Source organism: Typopeltis vanoorti, chromosome 16 (assembly GCF_054136105.1).
Source record: "Typopeltis vanoorti isolate ZY-2024b chromosome 16, IOZ_Tvanoo_1.0, whole genome shotgun sequence".
NCBI lineage: Eukaryota > Metazoa > Arthropoda > Arachnida > Uropygi > Thelyphonidae > Typopeltis > Typopeltis vanoorti.
Genome location: NC_143564.1, coordinates 77,334,723 through 77,353,865, shown reverse-complemented (window position 1 = coordinate 77,353,865; position 19,143 = coordinate 77,334,723). Strand labels below are relative to the sequence as shown.

Genomic DNA, 19,143 nt, shown 5'->3' with positions numbered 1-19,143 from the left:
GGACCTCCCTCGATGAGTCTTTTGACTCCTTGGAGGCCTGAATAATAATAATAAATGGATGGAACACGTTCAAAGAATGAAAACAGAAAGATTACCAAAGAAGCCTTAAAGTACAAGCCATTAGGAAAAAGAAAACCAGGATGTCCTCTTAAACAATTCAACAATGACTTCTAAAGCCAGAACAGGCCATGCTAGGCCTAAATCCTTGATTATGCATGATGATTTTAGTCACTCAACTAAAAGCGTTCTGTGAATTTGTAGATGTAGAGTATAAAAAGGTTCTTCAACATGGCAACACCCATTTTCTTTCGTTACATCCAGCTATTGACAGAATACTTGAAATCTATGAGGGACTGAAATCGTATTTTATTTCACAAAAACACTGTTCATTGATGATAAAACAGTTTGATAATGATTGTGGTGAAATGTATTTGTGGCTTTGTGCACAGGCAACTCAAATTGTTTAACAAATCTATCATGATTTTGGAAAGTACAAAAGCGAGTGCAACAGATATTGTCATTGAACTTGGAAAATTAAAAACAAATCTTGAGGAAAGGCGTGATAATAAATTTATACCTCAAGAAGCAAAAATGTATTTTATAATACTGGAAAATAATGGAAGTATTAATGTTAATACAATACAACAAGAGTTTACAAAATTTTATGACTGATGTCTTTCTTACATTGAGCTTTGGGAAAAACAGTTTTGGTGGAGCAGAATCTTTTACTTGGATAAACAACAATGAATTAACTTAGCCGGAAATTGAAACTTCAGGTGAAAAAATTAATGAAACTCTTGCAAATAATGCAATAAATATGGATGAACTGTTTGATGAAGTGGTGATTGCAAAAGCCTTTTGGTCGGCAAACTATGACATTTTGAAAAATACAAGTTGCGAAGAAAAATGGATACAACTATTCAGTCATTTCAAAGAAAAGAACATTTCATTGTCCAATGTTGTTCAAATTATAGAATACATTTCAGCCTGCCAGGCACATCTTCACCAGTTGAAAGGATATTCTCAATAATGAATAACATATGGTTTGAAGAAAGAAGTAGAATGGCTGAATCAAAAGTTTGCAGTGCAATACAGTAAAAGCTGTATTGCACTGCAAACTTAATAGTGAACTAAATTGTAGTGAATTTTTCGACGCAATTAAAAATAACAAAGAATTTTTAAAGAAAGTTCACGCGCTAGTGATAATTATAACTTTTTAATAATAAGTTATGTTTAGTTAAGAGTAATTAAAAATTATTATTACAAAATGTTGTTTTTTGTTAACCACTCCATTATTTAGCCTTTTGAATCATAAGTACTTAGCGTAGAAGGCATTACTTTCTGTTTTGAGTGAGCTCTCAAAAACGTCCTGGTTTGATAAAAAAATTTTATGGTAAGTCTAACTATAGTTATTGCAGATGGCAAAATAAAAGAGGGAGAGAGTTAAGAAAATGAGTTTGTTGCCTTGGTATGTCAGAGTTGAGCTGAGAAGGAACACCATAATAGTGAATGAGTTGATACATAGGTTAAGCATTAGGAATGGTGTTGATTTGGTTGGATTTATTGGTGTGGATGCGTTTTTCTACTCTGTAATTCTATCCATTCTACTGAATGGATTTTGTATTCAGAGTGTGGAAAAAGTTATTCAATGAAGTGACAGTGGATGTAGAAATTCAGGAAAACTAAAGCTTTGGGGGAAACTGTTGAAGGGGGGGGTCTCACAGATATCAGTGAGGCAGATGAGTGAGATAGAATGAGCATAAAATGCCTAAATTAGTATTGCTGGTAACAAACAAGAATGGGATAGTTAGTATAAAGTGCCAGGACAGCACTGGGCCTAAGGGACTTTTGCATACAGATCCAGTCACCTAGGTTTCTTGGCAATGAGGAGGAGATTAAGAGGATCCAGAGGTGACTGACCAAGATAGTAACAAGTCTATGGAATGGTTGAAGATTTAAGGGTTACAGAAATTGGTTGATAGGCAGAAAAGGGGTGATATGATTGAGACATTCAAATTACTGAAGGGTTTTTACAAAATTGATACAGAGAAAATTTTTCAGAACAGGGGAAATTTACATTAATACAGAGGAAATTTTTCTGGTGGTGGAAAAACAAAGTCCATTCTTGTAAACTGAGCAACAGTGTAGTTAGCAGGGACTGCAAGAACTAGATTTTTTGCTTAGAGAGAATGGTGAATGACTGGAATAGGTTGTCAGAATCTGTTGAGTGCCATAACTGTGAATGAGTTCAAAGCAAAGTATATAGTTACTGTGCAAATGTTGGTAGTGTTTGGCATAATTTTTATAGCCTCCCTTGATGAATCTAAGGACTCCATAAAGTAGCTCATAATAATAATAATAATACCACGAGACAGACTACTGTTGAAATCCAGAAGAATGGTTATGGATAGTTATTTATTTATTCATAAAAAAAAAAAACATGAAAGGTTGCAGAACTTCTAACAAATTGATGCCAAGTGTGGGCAACCTGGTTACAGTGATGGTTGGAGAGTAAAAGCTAGGAAGTTGTTTTTGAAGTACAGTATCCCAAAGAGAAATTTTCTCAAAAGAAAATGTATATTAATCTGGAAGTGAGAAGTCCCAAATCAATGTGCATTCACTAGTGATCACTAACAGTTCTGCAGAAGAAACTTTGATACAAAAGTTGTCTCAGTAAACTGAGTAGTATGTGCATGCATAGGTCTATGTTTGATGTTGGTTAGTTCAATCTGACTTTTTTTTTCTTCAGAATATTCAGTTATTTCAACTTAGTTTTGGTACAAATAAAACTTCTGTAGCATAATATCAGCATCCTCTTAGATATTACTATTAAAACAGTGAATACTCTCTGATGAAATAAATAAAACTTCTCATCCCTTTCAACCCTTTTTTGCAAAAGGGTCGAAAGAGATGAAGTTTTGTTGGAAGAAGAGTCAACTGCTTCATAGTACAATGCCCAGTGAAAATTTGTGGAAGCTTTATAATGATGAAAAATGCTCTTAAAGTGATTAAGCTATCAAAATGGACCAATAGGAGGCGAATATACGGATGCCTGATGGCAGTTGTGTCACCTATTAGGTCCAGCTAGGGCAACTCGTAAACACCGGAGAATGTATTCCCGTAAGCTCTCTGGTCAAATTTCATACGAAATACAAGAGCAAAGGGCTCTTGATTCCGCCACACTACGACCGACAGTCTGGCACAGATACATTGACGACGTGTTCGCGATCTGGCCGCACGGGCGACAAACGCTAAACACATTCCTCAGCCACCTAAACAAACAACACGAACGCATACAATTTACCATCGAAATCGAAAACCAAAATTTGCTCCCGTTCCTAGACACACTAGTTACACGTCTTCCTTCAGGCAGTCTATCCTTCACGGTCTACCAAAAAACAACACACACACACACACACACACACACACACTGGCCAATACATACATGGAGTCATTAACACCCTTAAAAACAGAGCCACAACTATTTGCTCTAACCAGCAAGCCCTAAAACAAGAACTAAAAATCATTTGTGACACATTCATAAATAATGGCTATAACAAAAATACTGTTAATAAAATACTCTATAAAACTACAACAAAAACAAATCTAGATTACAGTAAAACCATAACCATCCCATACATTAAAGAGTTATCAGAAAAAATCAACAGAATCCTACAACATTATAACCTCAATGCCATCTTTAAACCACCCACTAAACTTAAAACCATATTCAGCTCCTCTAAGGATCCTCTCCTCCCATTAGCACATCCTGGAGTCTATTGCATCCGCTGCACCTGTAACTTACCACACATTGGTGAAACAGGACGGACAATCCCTATACGCAAGAAAGAACACATCAGACACATTAAATATAACCATTATGGTGAAGCAGGCCTCTCGGACCATGCACTCAACACCTTACACCAAATCAACTGGAAAAGCACCTGCTCCTTACACCGCACAAAAACCTGGTATGAAAGGAAATTTTGACTCCTGCGAAATCCTGATAAACCATCCAAATATCAATAACAAAGATGGCATGAAAATTCCAAGGATCTGGATGGCACACATTCAGCCTACCTAATATGAAAGATCCAGCATAAGTCAGGACTCTAGTCAATCCGTAGCTAGTATTAGAAACCATTCCATACCAACTGGTTGGAATGATGTTAATATATGTATATAGTAGACAATGCTAATAATAGGACTCTAGCGTTGATGTATACTTTTTTTTTTTTTTTTTTTTTAATTTAATTTAATTTTATTTTTTTTTACCAGAGTTCAGGCCAACAATTGTGGTAGCGGTTGGTCAGTGTCTTTAACGAACCAGTCTGATTGTAGTATAGCTTGTTTCCTGTGTATATTTGTACGCTCCAGAAGATGACCTTGACATAAAGGTTGAAACGTCGAATGTAGATTTTAGTTATATTAAACTAAAGTTTCTATTCAAACATGGTAGCTGTCTCCATAATTTTCAAAAATGCATTCGGATCACCGTGTAAGCCTAAAAGAAAGGATTCATACGAAACTTTTAGTTTCTGTATTCGGCTTTGAAATAATACTGGATTTAATATCCACTTAATTTTTATAAATTTTTGGCTCTTTATTTTAGTGATTAAGCTGTTTTTCTTTTTCAAATCAATAAGATTATATATATATATACACACACACACACACACACACACACACACACACACTAGGGGGGCTCCGTGCCTATGGCACCCCCCCCCCCGAGTTCCAGGCTGGTAAGCCATTTCTCCTTCAATTCTGATGACTTGAGACATGAGATAATGTGTTTGTCTCATGAAGGCAAACACATTGTTGGACATTTCAAACGTGACATAAAAAAGTTTCAAATTTCGGCTTATCTTTTCATATATATATATATATATATATATTAATAGCATTAGAAGGGTAATTATTACATGTTTTAAAGAGTTGTAAGCAAGTCCCTTCAGTACTTCATTTCAGATGAAATAACTTTGCTTTGAAAACAATGATATATTATCTGACCTATCATTAGGTTACTTAAGATAAGTATGTATATACAGTATATATAAAAACACAAAATTGAAATTTGCAAAACTTTTCTTCCTTACCTGGTATCGTATGAAATAATAAAGAAGATAGTTTCATTCTGTCTCCATATTTATTGCTTTCAAACCCTTGCACCATACCAGGAGGCATTCTTTCAAGAGGATTCAGAGTATCACAATAAGATTCATTACAGACACAGACTGTACTGTCATATCCATAATTGCGATGCATACAGGGAAAGGACTCACCTGAAAAACAGAATAGTAAAATTTTACCAAAATTCAACCTGCAAAGTAACATGAGAATATACAGATATTGGAATATAAGCACAATACAATTATTGATGATGAATTTTTATTTTTATTTTTATTAGAATATATACTCAGTGGACAAAACATTAGAGATAGAGGTGATGGGAAGTAGCGAATGGCATCCCCCCCATGCAGAGTGAAACATACCCAATGTGAATGCAGGCAGTAAATAGGCAGACATTAGAGCTTCCCAACGGTGTATGTTTCTTATGGACATATTATTGACATAAGACAGACAGATAATTCTATTGCACAAATGGTAAGAATCCTAATGTTCTTGAGGGCAACCATATTTAGAGTCTACCACAAGTATACCATCAACGAATGTACAATTGCCCAGCAAGCGTCAACCACACAGCACTGATGACTAGGGTTGACCAAGACTGTGGAGCTGACGCTCTAATCGTGTATCACTGTTGACAGCTCATCATCAGGCAGTGCACCTCACCTAGTATTGGGACCATCAAAACTGGATCTCTGCAGAGTGAACAGTCATTACATCTGATAAATCCCATTATCAGTTGTCCCTAGCTGACAGGAAGGTGTGCATGTGGCATCGACAGCATGAGGCCATGGCCCATCATGCCAGGTTGACTCTGTTCAAGGACACGGTGCTGTGATGGTTTGTGGAGTCTTCTCATGTGACAGATTAGTTTGCTTAGTGTATGCCTGGAGAGGCTTTAAATGTTGCAAGCTAACAGAATGCACTGGCTGATCACCTACACACTTTCACCTTCGCACATCCTGAAGCTGATCTATTTCAGCAGGACAATGTGCCACCCCACTCAAGGAACACTCATCGGAGTATGGAACCATCCAGTGACCCCCAAGTTCCCCGGATTTAAATCCGATCAAATCTCTCTGGGATGCCAGAGTGACTTCAGATACATGTATTGGGACCAACATCTAAGGCACAGTTGTGGACAATGCTGCAATAGGCATGATTGGAATTACCTCCCATAACCCTCCAGCATCTGGTGGAGTCAATGCCTCAGAGAGTACTGGCTGTTATTTGTGCTAGAGGAGGACTAACATGCTATTAGGTAAATATCTCTAATGTTTTGTACATTGAGTGTAGTTGTCATCAGGAACATACAAGATACGATTATACCTATATCACAGTAACAAGCAAGACTACAGTTCTAAATAATTAACTATCATAAAGCAAAACTTGATTTTTCAAAAATAAATAAAAATAATAAATACCTATGTAAACTATTAGGATCAACTCTGACCAATATGGATAATAATATTATTGCCTTAATGGAAACAGAAATAATCCTAACTACTTCTTCTATAGGTAGAAGATTACTGGTTGATGTAATAATTAATTTTTAATTATTGAATGTATAACTAATTAAATTAATAAATAATTAATTTAATTAGTTATACATAGTTGATGTAATATCTAGTAATGGAGAACATATTTTCATTAACATCATTGTGCCATAAACATTCTTCCATTTACTTTCAACATGCTGAAAGAACACTTTGGTATTATCTTTGGACTGCACTTCTAATTTCCTTTCACACTCTGCTTTTACCTTTTTTTTTTTTTTTTACCACAATGGTTACCCTTCTGGCCTGTTTTGTACTGCTCATGTGCCTGCTAATCATCTTTCTCCTTGAATTGCCTCAACAAATTATTCTTTTGTTGTGGCTCCAGCTTAATGATGATATTCATCCATTTAACTGCCATTAATTTATTCTCCTGACTCTAGATATGAAGTCTGCTTTACTTCCCTCAAATACTCCTTTACTACTTCCCATGAGCTATCAGCATCCAGCCCTTGCAGTTTCACATGCCATAGCATTGATCCAAGCAATTTCTTAAGTTTGTAATACCAGCCCTGTATTTATATATATATATTTATATATATCTTACTAATTAGTGGCAATATGATCATATTGGTTATGGACAAATTCTGTGATTTAGTTACTAGATCTAGCATTCTCAAAACCCTAGAATATTTCATCACATGCTGCCTCAGGTAATTATTCCTTAGTAACTGCATAAATTCCATTTCCTTCCTCCCATGTGTCCTCTCCTCCTTCCAATATATGTTCCCATATTGCAGTCCCCATAATAATTACCCACCCTACACTCATTGAGCTTATTTGCTGATGTGCACTATTCACATCCTTTACATCCCCTGGTGTACAGAAGCATCAAACTGTATGTTTTGTTCTGGTGGCCACTAGCTATTTTCACTGGCTGCACATGAATTTCTAACCTCTTTGTTTGCAGTTCATCGACTATTATCAGTATCCCCACTTTACTTTCTATCCTTCCTGAACAAACTATACCCTTCACATTCTATCCCACTAACTATATCATCTTCCATCAGCATGTCTCACTAATGTCAATAACCTCTGGCCAGGATAAACTAACGAATGCTACCCCCCCCCCTTGTTGTGATTGCTCCTGGCATTAGCGCATTAGTGAAAAATCCATTAGTCCGACCACTGCCTTTATTATTATCATCATCATTATTATACCCTCCATGAATCTTAAATCCTATCATAATGAATCTTAATAATTTAACACTCTCTGCATTAACAAGATATTCCAGTAATGCAATCCATTCACTGACAATTCTAAATGTAAAAAATCTACTCCACACACCCACTCTTCATCACACCTATATAACTTCCAGGGGATGATCTCAGGTTCTTCCCCTCTTGCCTTCAACTCTTTTTATAATCCTTTCTGAATTAACCCATAGCTGCCATAGCGCAATTGGAAGAATAGTAGAACATTGCACCCTTCAATTGGAAAAGACCTGGGTTTGATTCTCGTTGTGACAAGGGGAATCCTTATATGGGCTTTTTTAGTTTAAGGTGAGCTAGCTGATCTCATATGGTAGTAGTAGGGTTTTTTCTCCTGGAAACTCGGATTTTTCATCCTGCATACAGGCAAATCGGCCTTTAGAACACACGCAATTTACAGACTAAAAATACTATTGTTGGTGATGATAGGCAATAGATGGCCTTGATGGTAGTAGTGTCGCAGTTAGAGTAGTGAAGAGGATGAGATGTATTTAGCAAAGTAGAGTAGTGTGCCCTCCCACGATGAGTCCTTGAACTCCCTGGAGGTGTCAAAATAATAATAATAATCCAATAAAATCATCTCACTAACTTCAACATCTCTATAATATCCTCTTTTTTCCTCCTATCCATCAAAGTCTGCAATCCGTTTCTTCAATCTCTTTTCATAGCAAACATTCTATAGCGCTGATATTGTCTTAGTCACTCACCAGGGCCATCGCCAGATTAGATAGTATCCAGAGGCAAACAATTAAATATCACCCCTGATGGATTAAAAGACAAAAATATAAGAAAATCTCCATTGCTATTTTGTTTTTATTACAAGAGAAACATTAATGCAAAATGATTACATAATAATATTAATTAAATGTTTGCTCTACTGGGATATCGCACGATAAAACTGTTTATAAACTGTTCTAAATTTAAATTATAAGCTCTGCCTGCCTCTATTCGATATAGTTGCTAGACCAACTAATCTTTCTTGGGTCATTGCTGTTTTCACAAATAACTTTTAATCAGTTTAAGCTTGGAAAAACTTCTTTTCGCGCTTGACAATTCCTGTTAGCGTAGCAAAGGCACCCTTACTAAGCCGAGCTGTGAGGCAAGCTGCCTCTATGCTACACCCTGTCAATGATACTGCACTCACCTCTGGACCCTCTCCAATATCTCCACATCACATTGAAAACCAGCTGACCAGATCTGAACACAATAGTCCAAAGTGTGGCCTGACCAGTACCTTATACAGTGGCACAACCACTTACTTATCCTTGCATGTTAGAGTACTTCTTATCATAGCAGCACTACAATGTGCAACCTTTGCAACACTTGCAATATGCCCTCTAAACATTAGTCTACTCTCAGCCATCACTCCCAAATCTCGAATCTCATCCACTTCCTGTAGTATGGCAAAGTCAATATAGTACACAGTCTCATATTCCTGCACTCCAAAATGCAATACCTTGCACTTACTAATATTAAAATTACAACCCTACTCCTTTGTCCAAGTCAAAATTCTATTCAAATCTTTCTGAAGGGAAGTAGTGCTACTTATAATTCTCTCAACCTTTGCATCATCATCAGCAAACAAATAAAGATGACCAGTCAGTCCACATGATATATCATTTACAAACAAGTTAAACAGCAGCAGTCCAAGAACAGAACCCTGGGGCACACTACTAGTTACCCTCCTTTTTTGAGGCACCATCATACATAACTTGCTATTATTATTCAGAGAGCCAATCTCCTATCCATCTAACCAATATACTATTCCCTTTCTCTGTGCACCAACTTATTGTGTGGTAATCTATCAAAAGCTTTTGTAAAGTCCAAGAATATCACTGTATATAATTCTCCCTCATCTAACAATCTTGTCACCTTATAAAATGCAAGTGAATTACTAAAACAAGACCTACCCTTTACAAATCCATGCTGACCATCATAAAGAATACTATGTCCATCAATCAACCCAACTGTATTCTATTCTTGACCAATCTCTCTCTCTCTAACACTTTGACTACAACAGCAGTTATAGAGACTGGTCTATAATTGTAAGCTTTTGTCCTAGAACTATGCTTGCAGAGTGGTACTATTTTGCATTCTTTCCACTCCTTAGGAACCTTACCCACTGTAAGACTTTCATTAAATAACCAGATAAAGGAGGTCATAGCTAATTGTAATGCACATTCCTTAAGAATACATGGCGATATGTCATTAATTTGCACAGCCTTATTAATATCTAACCCAATCAACACTTGATACATCTCTGATTCTCTCATTTCCAATTCTCCTAATACTTGCCTCCCTTCTATATATTGCACAATATCATTTACACCTGAGGGCGCTCGTGCGTCAAGCGTAGTGACATGTATAAGAAGAGCTCCAGATTGGGATAAGTTTTCTAGGAATAAATAAAAATATATGAGTAATTGTTTGGGAAAGAGAGGCTGTAAACGTGCGCTACCGGTTTTATTAGTGTGGGGGATTTTTTTTGCCAAAACTTAATTACGAAATCGTTATTATCAGACATAGTAACCTGCAAAAAATGGCGGCAGCATTGTCATTCCATGACTTTAATTTAGATTTCAGTCGTTTCCTTAAGTGTGAGGTCTGTTATCTGTTATATGTATTCTTTCGATTATAAATGATTTGTGGATATTTGGGGAGGATGGAAGGAGGGTGTGTGCGAAGTGTAACCTGAACGAGGAATGGATGAATGCAAATATGAAACTGATGACAGAAAGTGTTAGCGAAATTGTCGCGGGGAAAAGGAGTGCACGTTTGAAAGAGAAGGATGGTGGGAAGAGAAGCGAAAGAATGTTAAAAAATCAGTAAAAAAAAATAAAAAAGAGCGATTTGAAAACCGTAACGGATGTTAAAAGGGACGAAAGTGAGGTGATAGTGGCGGAAGGAAACGAAATTGAGAGAACGAATGAAACTAGAAATGGCGTAACGCAGAAATCGAAAGTAAAAAAAATCGAAAGAATGGATGATCGCAAAAGTTCTAGCAAGTTGGACTGAAATTACGGAAACAAAGAAAGACGAATGAGTGTGAAAATGGGAAGAATAATAGCGAAAGTTGGACCGAAAGTAGGGAAACAAAGAAGGATGAATGAGAGAAAGTGGGAAGAGGGGGTCGAGAGTTAGAAAAGTAGAAAGATTGAATGATAGAGAGAATGTTTCGCGAGATTCGGAAGTTGAAATGGATTGAATGAGGCAAGAAATGAAATGGATGTGGAATGAAATTAAGAAAATTCGAATAAAAAGTATTAAAATAAATGATGGCATGAAAGAGTTAACGAAAGATGAGCGAGTGGCTTTGTATGGCGACTCCATTATTAAAGGTGTGCTGGAGGATAAAATGCAACAAGGTATGTTTTCCAGCCGGTAAAATGAGTAGAGTGATTGAGGCATTTGATATGAGGCAGGAGCTAGCAAAAGAGTTAATAGTATTAATAGGTACGAATGATTTGAGAGAGCACAAAGAGTGTGTCAGAATGGATATCAGGAGGCTGCTTGGAAAGATAAAAGAGAATAATGTGATAGGAAGGGTAGTTAGGGTGTTGCCTAGGTATGACTGTAGTGAAATGAGGCAGAGAGCAAGGATTATTAATGATATGCTGGCTGAAATGTGTGAGGAGACGGGAGTACAGTTTGTTCATTTGTGGGATGAGTTTGAGGGACGAAGTGAGCTGTATGGGAGTGATGGATTGCATTTGAGTGGTTATGGTGTGAGTCGCTTGGAGAGACTGCTGCAGGAAGGTAGAGAAGTAAATAGAGGGAATGAATCAGATCGAGTGGGAAGTGATGTGGAAGAGTGGGAGAGTAAGACAGGAGAGATTGAAGAGGTGGTTATGAATGGGGAAGTGAGTGGTATGACTATAGAAAATGAGAGAATGGGTGTGCAGGAGGAGCAGGGAAACGAGGAGGTTCAGGGTGGACAGGGTGGTTGGTGAGAGTTGCTAAAGAGAGGTATGAACAGCAGTTAGCTAATGAAGCCAAAAAGAATCGTAGGGAGTTCTTTCGATATGTAGCCAGCAAAAGAAATAATAATTATGGAAGGATGACATTGATTGGAGAAAATGGTATAAAGACAGTTATACCATTTTGGTATAACTGTCTTTATACCATGGTATAAAGAATGGTATAAAGATTGATGCAGAATGTGTGGTGGAGATACTTAATGAACAGTTCATAAAGATCTTTCAATCTTGTGAATGTGACTTCATGGAGGGATTGAGAGTAGTTGATGATGGGGAGGAGAGACTGACTGTAAGTGAGCAAGAGGTGTTTGGGGAGTTGAGTAAACTCGATGTAAATAAGGCTGTGGGACTGATAATATATCACCATGTATTCTGAAAGAATGTGCCAGGGAGTTAACACCTGCCTTGACATATTTTTTTAATATGAGTCTTGCACTCAGTCAAGTTCCTAAGGAAGGCAAGATTGCCACTTCATAAAGGAGGTATCGAACTCAAGCATCAAACTCTAGGCCTATCTGTGTGTCAGGTGTTGTGATTAAGTTGGTGGAGAAGCTCGTGACAACTATGGTCCAGATTAGGGTTGATAACAATGGTATTATCTTTGATTGACAGCATGGATTTGCTAAAGGGAGGTCATGTTTTAGTAATCTACTTATTTATTACAATAAAGTGACTGCTTCCTTGGACAGAGGAAAAGGATACACAGTGATAAACTTGGATTTCGCAAAAGCTTTTGATAGAGTACCGCATAATAGGTTGATAGTCAAACTAGAGCAGATGGGGTTGGATATTAGATTGGTGCATTGGGTTGGAGACTAACTATCTGATAGGTATCAACAAGTTGTGTATGGGGGAGTGATATCCTGGAAAAGGAAAGTCACTAGTGGAGTGCTTCAGTGGTCTGTTTTAGGTCCATTACTCTTTAACTTGTATATTAATGATATAGATGAAGCTTTGGATGGAGATATTCAGTTGTTTGCAGATGATGCAAAGTCGGGACGAACCATGAAGTGTAGTGAAGATATTGCGGCCTTAGAGGAAGACTAGAATAGATTGAGTGATTGGGCAGGGAAATGGGGATTTGAATTCAATGTTGCAAAATGTAAGATTTTAATATTTGGAAAACAAAGATGGGACGCAGAATTTATGCTTGGTGAGAATATATTGTTGAAGGTAGAGGAAATAAGAGATCTGTGGGTGATAGTGGAGAAGAATCTAAAATTTAGGGGACACATCGCCAAAATTGTGAAGACAATGCAAAGGCTTCTGGGAATGATGCAGAGGACACTGACGTCTAGACGTAGGGAGATTCTGACCTCTGGAATGTCGAGTATGAGGAAAGATTTGGAAGTTGTAATTTGCAGAGTTTGATGGACAGGAGGAAGAGAGGAGATATGATAGAGACCTACAAGTTGGTAAGGGTTTGTTATAGGATCAATGCTGAAGAAGTTTTACAGAGAATAGTGGGAAATCAGTGGAGAACCAGAGGTCATCCCTGGAATCTGTATAAAGAGGGTGTGAGTAGGGGAGTTAGAGGCATGTTTTTTTCGTGCAGTTGTGAATGATTGGAATGCGTTGCCTGAGAATGTGGTGCCTGCAAAGAGTTTGAATGTGTTTAAAACAGAAGGTATGATGAGCTGTGTGTGTGTGTGTGTGTGTGTGTGTGTGTGTGTGTGTGTGTGTGTGTGTGTGTGTGTGTGTGTGTGTGTGTGTGTGTGTGTGTGTGTGTGTGTGTGTGTGTGTGTGTGTGTGTGTGTGTGTGTGTGTGTGATAAAAGGACCTCCCAGATGACTCTTTGACTCCATGAGGTCTTGGGGTGCTAATAATAATAATAATATATACTGATAAATTGTCCATTCTTTCTCTCTTTCAGTGCTATATTCCGTTACACCATCGCCTAGATTTTCATGCATACTCTCTCTTCCATCCACCACTTCACATGACCCAATCGACACATCTGACCTTCACTTTTGGAGCATTTTCAGAACATTCCCCCACAACTGTCACTTACAAACCAAGGTCCATTCACTTTAGGTAATATGTATTGAAGTCATTGCACTGAATGAAGTCACTCAAGAAGCCATTGACACAAATGTTAACATGAATGTTATTAAAGGGGTTTTATAGGATTGAAAGTGAGGACTAAATCCAGTTCATGGTAGTAGGAGAGAGAAAGAGCATGTCAATCATTGAAAGAGTGTGGTTAGCAAGGGTGTTAGACCAGATTTCTTGCTTGGAGAGGTGAACAGGTTGCCAGGTGGTTGTGAGCACGTCGTCAATGAATGAGTAGAAGGAGATCTATGATAGGTAGTGTGTGAACAATGGATCTCTCGCTGTGAATCTTCTGACTCCAATAATAATAATCAGGAATGTAATCCACAATACAGCACTTACAGAATGATTAGAACAAGTTAAAATTATGACAATTTTAAGGAGTCCATGAAAATGTCACATAATAATAATAATTCAATCATGCAGCAATAACGCATTGGAAATTTAAGGAAGACGTTTCTCCATAAAGAAGAGTTTTAAAAAATAATAATATATAGGAATGCACATAAAAGATTTATTTTGGTTAACTTTTTTTGACATATTATAAAGTAATCCCATTTATTTTATGGGTGGTAATTTAAAGAAAATAACTAGAACATTTTGTTTCATCTTAAAATGATTTTTCCTGAACCGCATTAAAAAAATAATCAGCTAACGCCTTTTCTTTTATTCCTGTATAGGGAGTAGGCGAGGCCATTTTAGCCCTATCTAACTTTTGGAGACTGAGTGGGCAGTTCAATCTCCACTGGCGGCCAATCAGAGACAGCTGGCCAAACGCTATCACTGAGTTAATCGCCACGCAGTGAAGAGACGGCTAACGGATGCCCCATCTCGTGTAGCCTAACCCTACCAGAATATTTTTAATGTAAAATAGTGTGGGTTCGAAGGGCAATTTTCTTGAGTTTACAGGACGAAAAACCTGCTTTCCTATATTTCCTGTTTTCCTATCCGGTTTCCGAGTTACATCGAGTAACTCGGAAACCGGACAAAAAAAGGCTTAGAAAATGTTTCTCTAGTCGACGACTAGATTTGAATCCAAGTCTTCATTCGTGCGGTCATGTGTCATGGAGTGCAAATGCCACTTCCATTGAGCTACACAGCACCACATCAAAGTATTGTGAAAATACTTTAAAATAAATATTTACCCTGGAATAGCGAGCAATGTTATTATTATTATTATTATTATTATTATTATTATTATTATTATTATTATTAAGCCGTATTTTAGTATTAGTATTATTAAACAGTACTTAATGAGCAAACTATTCCATCTAATGTTTCCAATATATGACCTCTTGATCTGATTACTAATAACCGAACCAGTTCCGTAATGCTAGACATCAATCATTATGATTATCATGTTTATGATTCAAGTCTCCATGGAGTCAAAAGAGTCGTCATGAGAGGTTTTCTTCCTAGAAAACAAAGCTATCATACCCCTCCCTAAACTCATTGACCATTAGTGCTCTCGCCACTCCATTATTCAATGCATTCCATGGTTCAACCATCTTCCATGCAAAGAAATCACCCCTCACTCTCTTGCTCATAGCGTCCTTTTGTAACTTCCAGGAATGGCCCCAGGTCCTCGCTCCTTACCCCTGTTCCACCAAGTGAAAGAACTCCCCAATGTCAACACCTTTAAGTACCTCTCAACAGTTTAAAAGTCTCAATCATATCATATCTCCTTCTATTCACCAAACTCAGCAGTCCACATTCCTTCAGCCAATCCTCATAACTAACACTGTACAGTACTGAAACCATCTTTGTTATCTGCATCTGTACCCTTTCCAGAGTTAATTTATCCTCTTCAAATACTGGGGACGAAATTTGATAAGAACAGTCCAAGTGTGGTCTGACTAGGGCTTTATACAATGGAATGGCAACTCTTTCTATCTGTGCAGGTCAGCGTCCTCAGTATTGCAGCCATCCTCTGAGTTACCTTCACCACCTTTGTAATGTGTTCCCTGAATTTCAGGTTTCTATCAAACCTGATACGATGGATAAAAACACAGTATAAACCGAAACTAAAAATTAAGCTGGGCAGAGAAACAACAACTTTAATAATAACTTGAGAACATGTTACACTTTGAGGCTAGGATGAACTTACAATAAGTTATTAGTATAGTTATAGCAAGTTCAGTTGTTTATTATTATACAAACATCTTCTGGTGTCATCTGAAAAATAAAGACCAAGAAGGAACTGAGAATAACATGAATAAGAAGGGTAATTCATTGAGAAAGGGTTCAGTGAACATGTGAGTGGAAAGTGTAGAAGTTCATAGTCTCAAATCAGAGAATGAGGTGCCAAATAACAAGAGAATGAAACAGGAGAGGGAAATGGGTGAATGATTTAAAGAGAGAAAGAGAAAGAAAGAACTACATAGAGATTGGATGATCAGGAGATCACCAGTAATAAAACTATGTTTTTTTGGAACAAAGAATAAAAACATTAACTAAGAAAACGTAATGTTATGGAAGTTGGTCGATTGCTTTGGATTTAAGACCAAAGCATTTAAGGCTATGAAACCAGTGTATTATAATCTGTCAAATGTATGTATTCTTCTGGTTGATTTTCCTATTTTGAGGAAACTCCTATAATTAAAGTATGAGACGATGTTATGTTACAGAGGAATTGACTGAAAGAAGTTATAATAATAATAATAATAGAAACGAATGATTTAAATAGCAAAATGAGAGCCTGAGTAATTCAGTAGAAGTGATGTTTGTACTCATCAACCCTAGACCGCCCGAAGAAAGAGCGTGACGAGTTCGATTCTAGTCGCAGACTAGAGGAATTTTTTACTAAGCTTTTTTCGACCGATTCCCCAGTTAGTCGATATCTGGTACGGGCAGATGGGGTTTATCGTCCCGTAAACTCAAGAAAATCGACCGCAGAACCAACACTTTTCATTAAAATAAGATCAGGAGCAGTGGCGTAGCTGGAGGGGGAGGCGCTTTGAACCTTTTTGAGCTTTAGTAGTTAATTCTAAAATACAGTCTCGAGAACTCATTTCCAAATATTGTAATACTAAAGCGAATTTTCCTCACAATTGCTGTAAATGTTGCAAGTTGTGAGAGGAGTTTTTTCTAAATTAAAATTTATTAAGAATTACCTACACTACTATGAAATAGACTTCGCCAATATCATCGACGGTTTTGCTAATAGAAAAGAACAAAAAGTAACATTTTAGAATGTTGGAATTAAAGTTTTACTTCAAAAATAAACAGTGTTTTAATTTATTTCCCGTATTTTTGATGTGTATTGGGAGGGCAACAAACTCAGGGACCGCTCTGGGTGGCAAAAGCTCTAGCTACACCACTGGGTCAGGTACCACGATATGATGGTACTTGTTAACTGTCTCTTCACTCTGCCACTTAAATTATTGATAGCCTTGGTCCAGATATATGCGATTGCTACCAGTAGAGATTGAACTGCCCACTCAGTCTCCAAAAGTTAGATAGGGCAAAAATGGCTTCGCCTACTCCCCTCTATGGGAATATAAGTTGTTAGCTCAGGGAAAGCAGGTTATGCTCTTCTGAAGCTTAGTCAGAAGAATCTAGAATTAAACTCAGGAAATGACCTAAGCTTGATTATCAAATCGTTCACAATCTTTATATGGACTTTGTCAACTGAAGATAAGTATCAATCAATCCCAGAAAATAAACGGGTGTTTTTCTAGCAGAATTTTTTTTCAGCATACTCTGAAGTGTATTTTCTGAAAAAAACATTTTTTCAGAAAATACACTCCATTAACTCAAATACTATTAATGACAGTAATTGGGGAAATGTGGAGAGTATATTATGTAGTGTCATGTAGGGTATCCTCTCGCAATGAGTACTGTATTTGGACTTCATGGAGGCATCAGCTAACAATAATAAAAAGCAGGAATCATAGCTTGTGGGACGAATATTTCCTTAAAGATGCAGAATATAAAAGGATATTTGTTTGTCTATCTCCTCCCAGAAATTTCTTTTGTTTCCTGACATCCGATCCAATCCCAAGTACGAAACATAGTTTAGCCATTTCCACAGGGCTATACAGCAAATAATTCCTATCGGTATGAAAACGTTTACATGTAGTTCTCGACTTTATGAGTTAATTTGAATAAGAGAAGTCAGTGAAAATGAAAATCAACACAACTTCATCAACATGGTAACTGTTATATGAGCATTTATTTCTTGCAATTACATATTTTCGATGATGTTGATACTTGGAAAAAAAAACTCGTAAAGCGAGAGCTGTCGATATTTCCAAATTCCCATTTTCTGTAAGCCTTTATTTTCTCAAAGGAGGGTCAAGGCTACACATGAGAAGAGTCGAAAACACTTCAACTATCTTGCAACCCAAACTTCATCTCCCTACGCTGCTTATACCAACGCCAGAATTAGTTGCAAGAAACTATCAACACATCTAACGCTGGTTTCGAAGTTAAAAGCAGGAAAATTGCAGCTTGTCCAAATTGCAGTCATACCGTATGAACCATAAAGAATGCCTACCAAAACTATTAACTGTAATTACCATCCAACACTGCTTCCCCCATTACATCTGGTTGGTTCTATTGCTTAATTACCATTATAAAAAAGTCCTGACTTCCTACTTCTCCAACCCTTGCACAACTCATCTTGGTAAATGTTTCCCAACTATTACAATCCTAAGTATAACAACTGGATACCAAAACGTCTCCTTGTCCTGATGGCATTCCTTTTCAGACTGTTCTAATGGTTTGTGCTCCATGTTGATGCCTACCCAATGTTGCCTTTTTGACCACTCTTATTCCACTGGTATCTATAGTGATATCTAAAAATTAGCCAACATACAATCAGTTCCTAATGGTGACAAATGAGTTCCATCTAGGAACTAAAATAAGAGCTTTTCAACTAAATAAAACACCCAATTAAAATATTGGCGATAACTAAACCAAATAGTCAGCTCGTATGCCAACTTTTCTGGATCTTCGTCTTTTGTGATTGATTTATATTTTCAAGGTAATGTATATCAGTAAGTATTTTTATAGTAACCAATTGCTATTCATTCAAAAGCTTATGGAGGCTTAAATAAATATCGATTTGAACTCCACTTGCTGCTTTCATGGAATGAAAGTACACCAAATAACTTCATCACTCATGATGAGTGTGTTATTTTCGACCACACAATATTAATTAAATAAGGTAACTGAAATTGGGTTGTATTGATCGGAATTAGATACAGCTAGTA

The 19,143-nt window shown here is 37.0% G+C and overlaps 1 protein-coding gene across 2 annotated transcripts in view; it reads right to left on the bottom strand.

Moving 5' to 3' along the window:
- The window catches only part of LOC150098145 (lysosomal acid glucosylceramidase-like), a 235,650-nt gene that overhangs the window by 204,004 nt on the left and 12,503 nt on the right, over positions 1-19,143 (bottom strand). For both annotated transcript variants that reach the window (XM_090406013.1, XM_090406012.1), the window contains exon 2: positions 5,100-5,285. In XM_090406013.1, the coding sequence (XP_090262139.1) occupies positions 5,100-5,285 (186 nt within the window). The remainder of the gene's footprint in view (positions 1-5,099; positions 5,286-19,143) is intronic.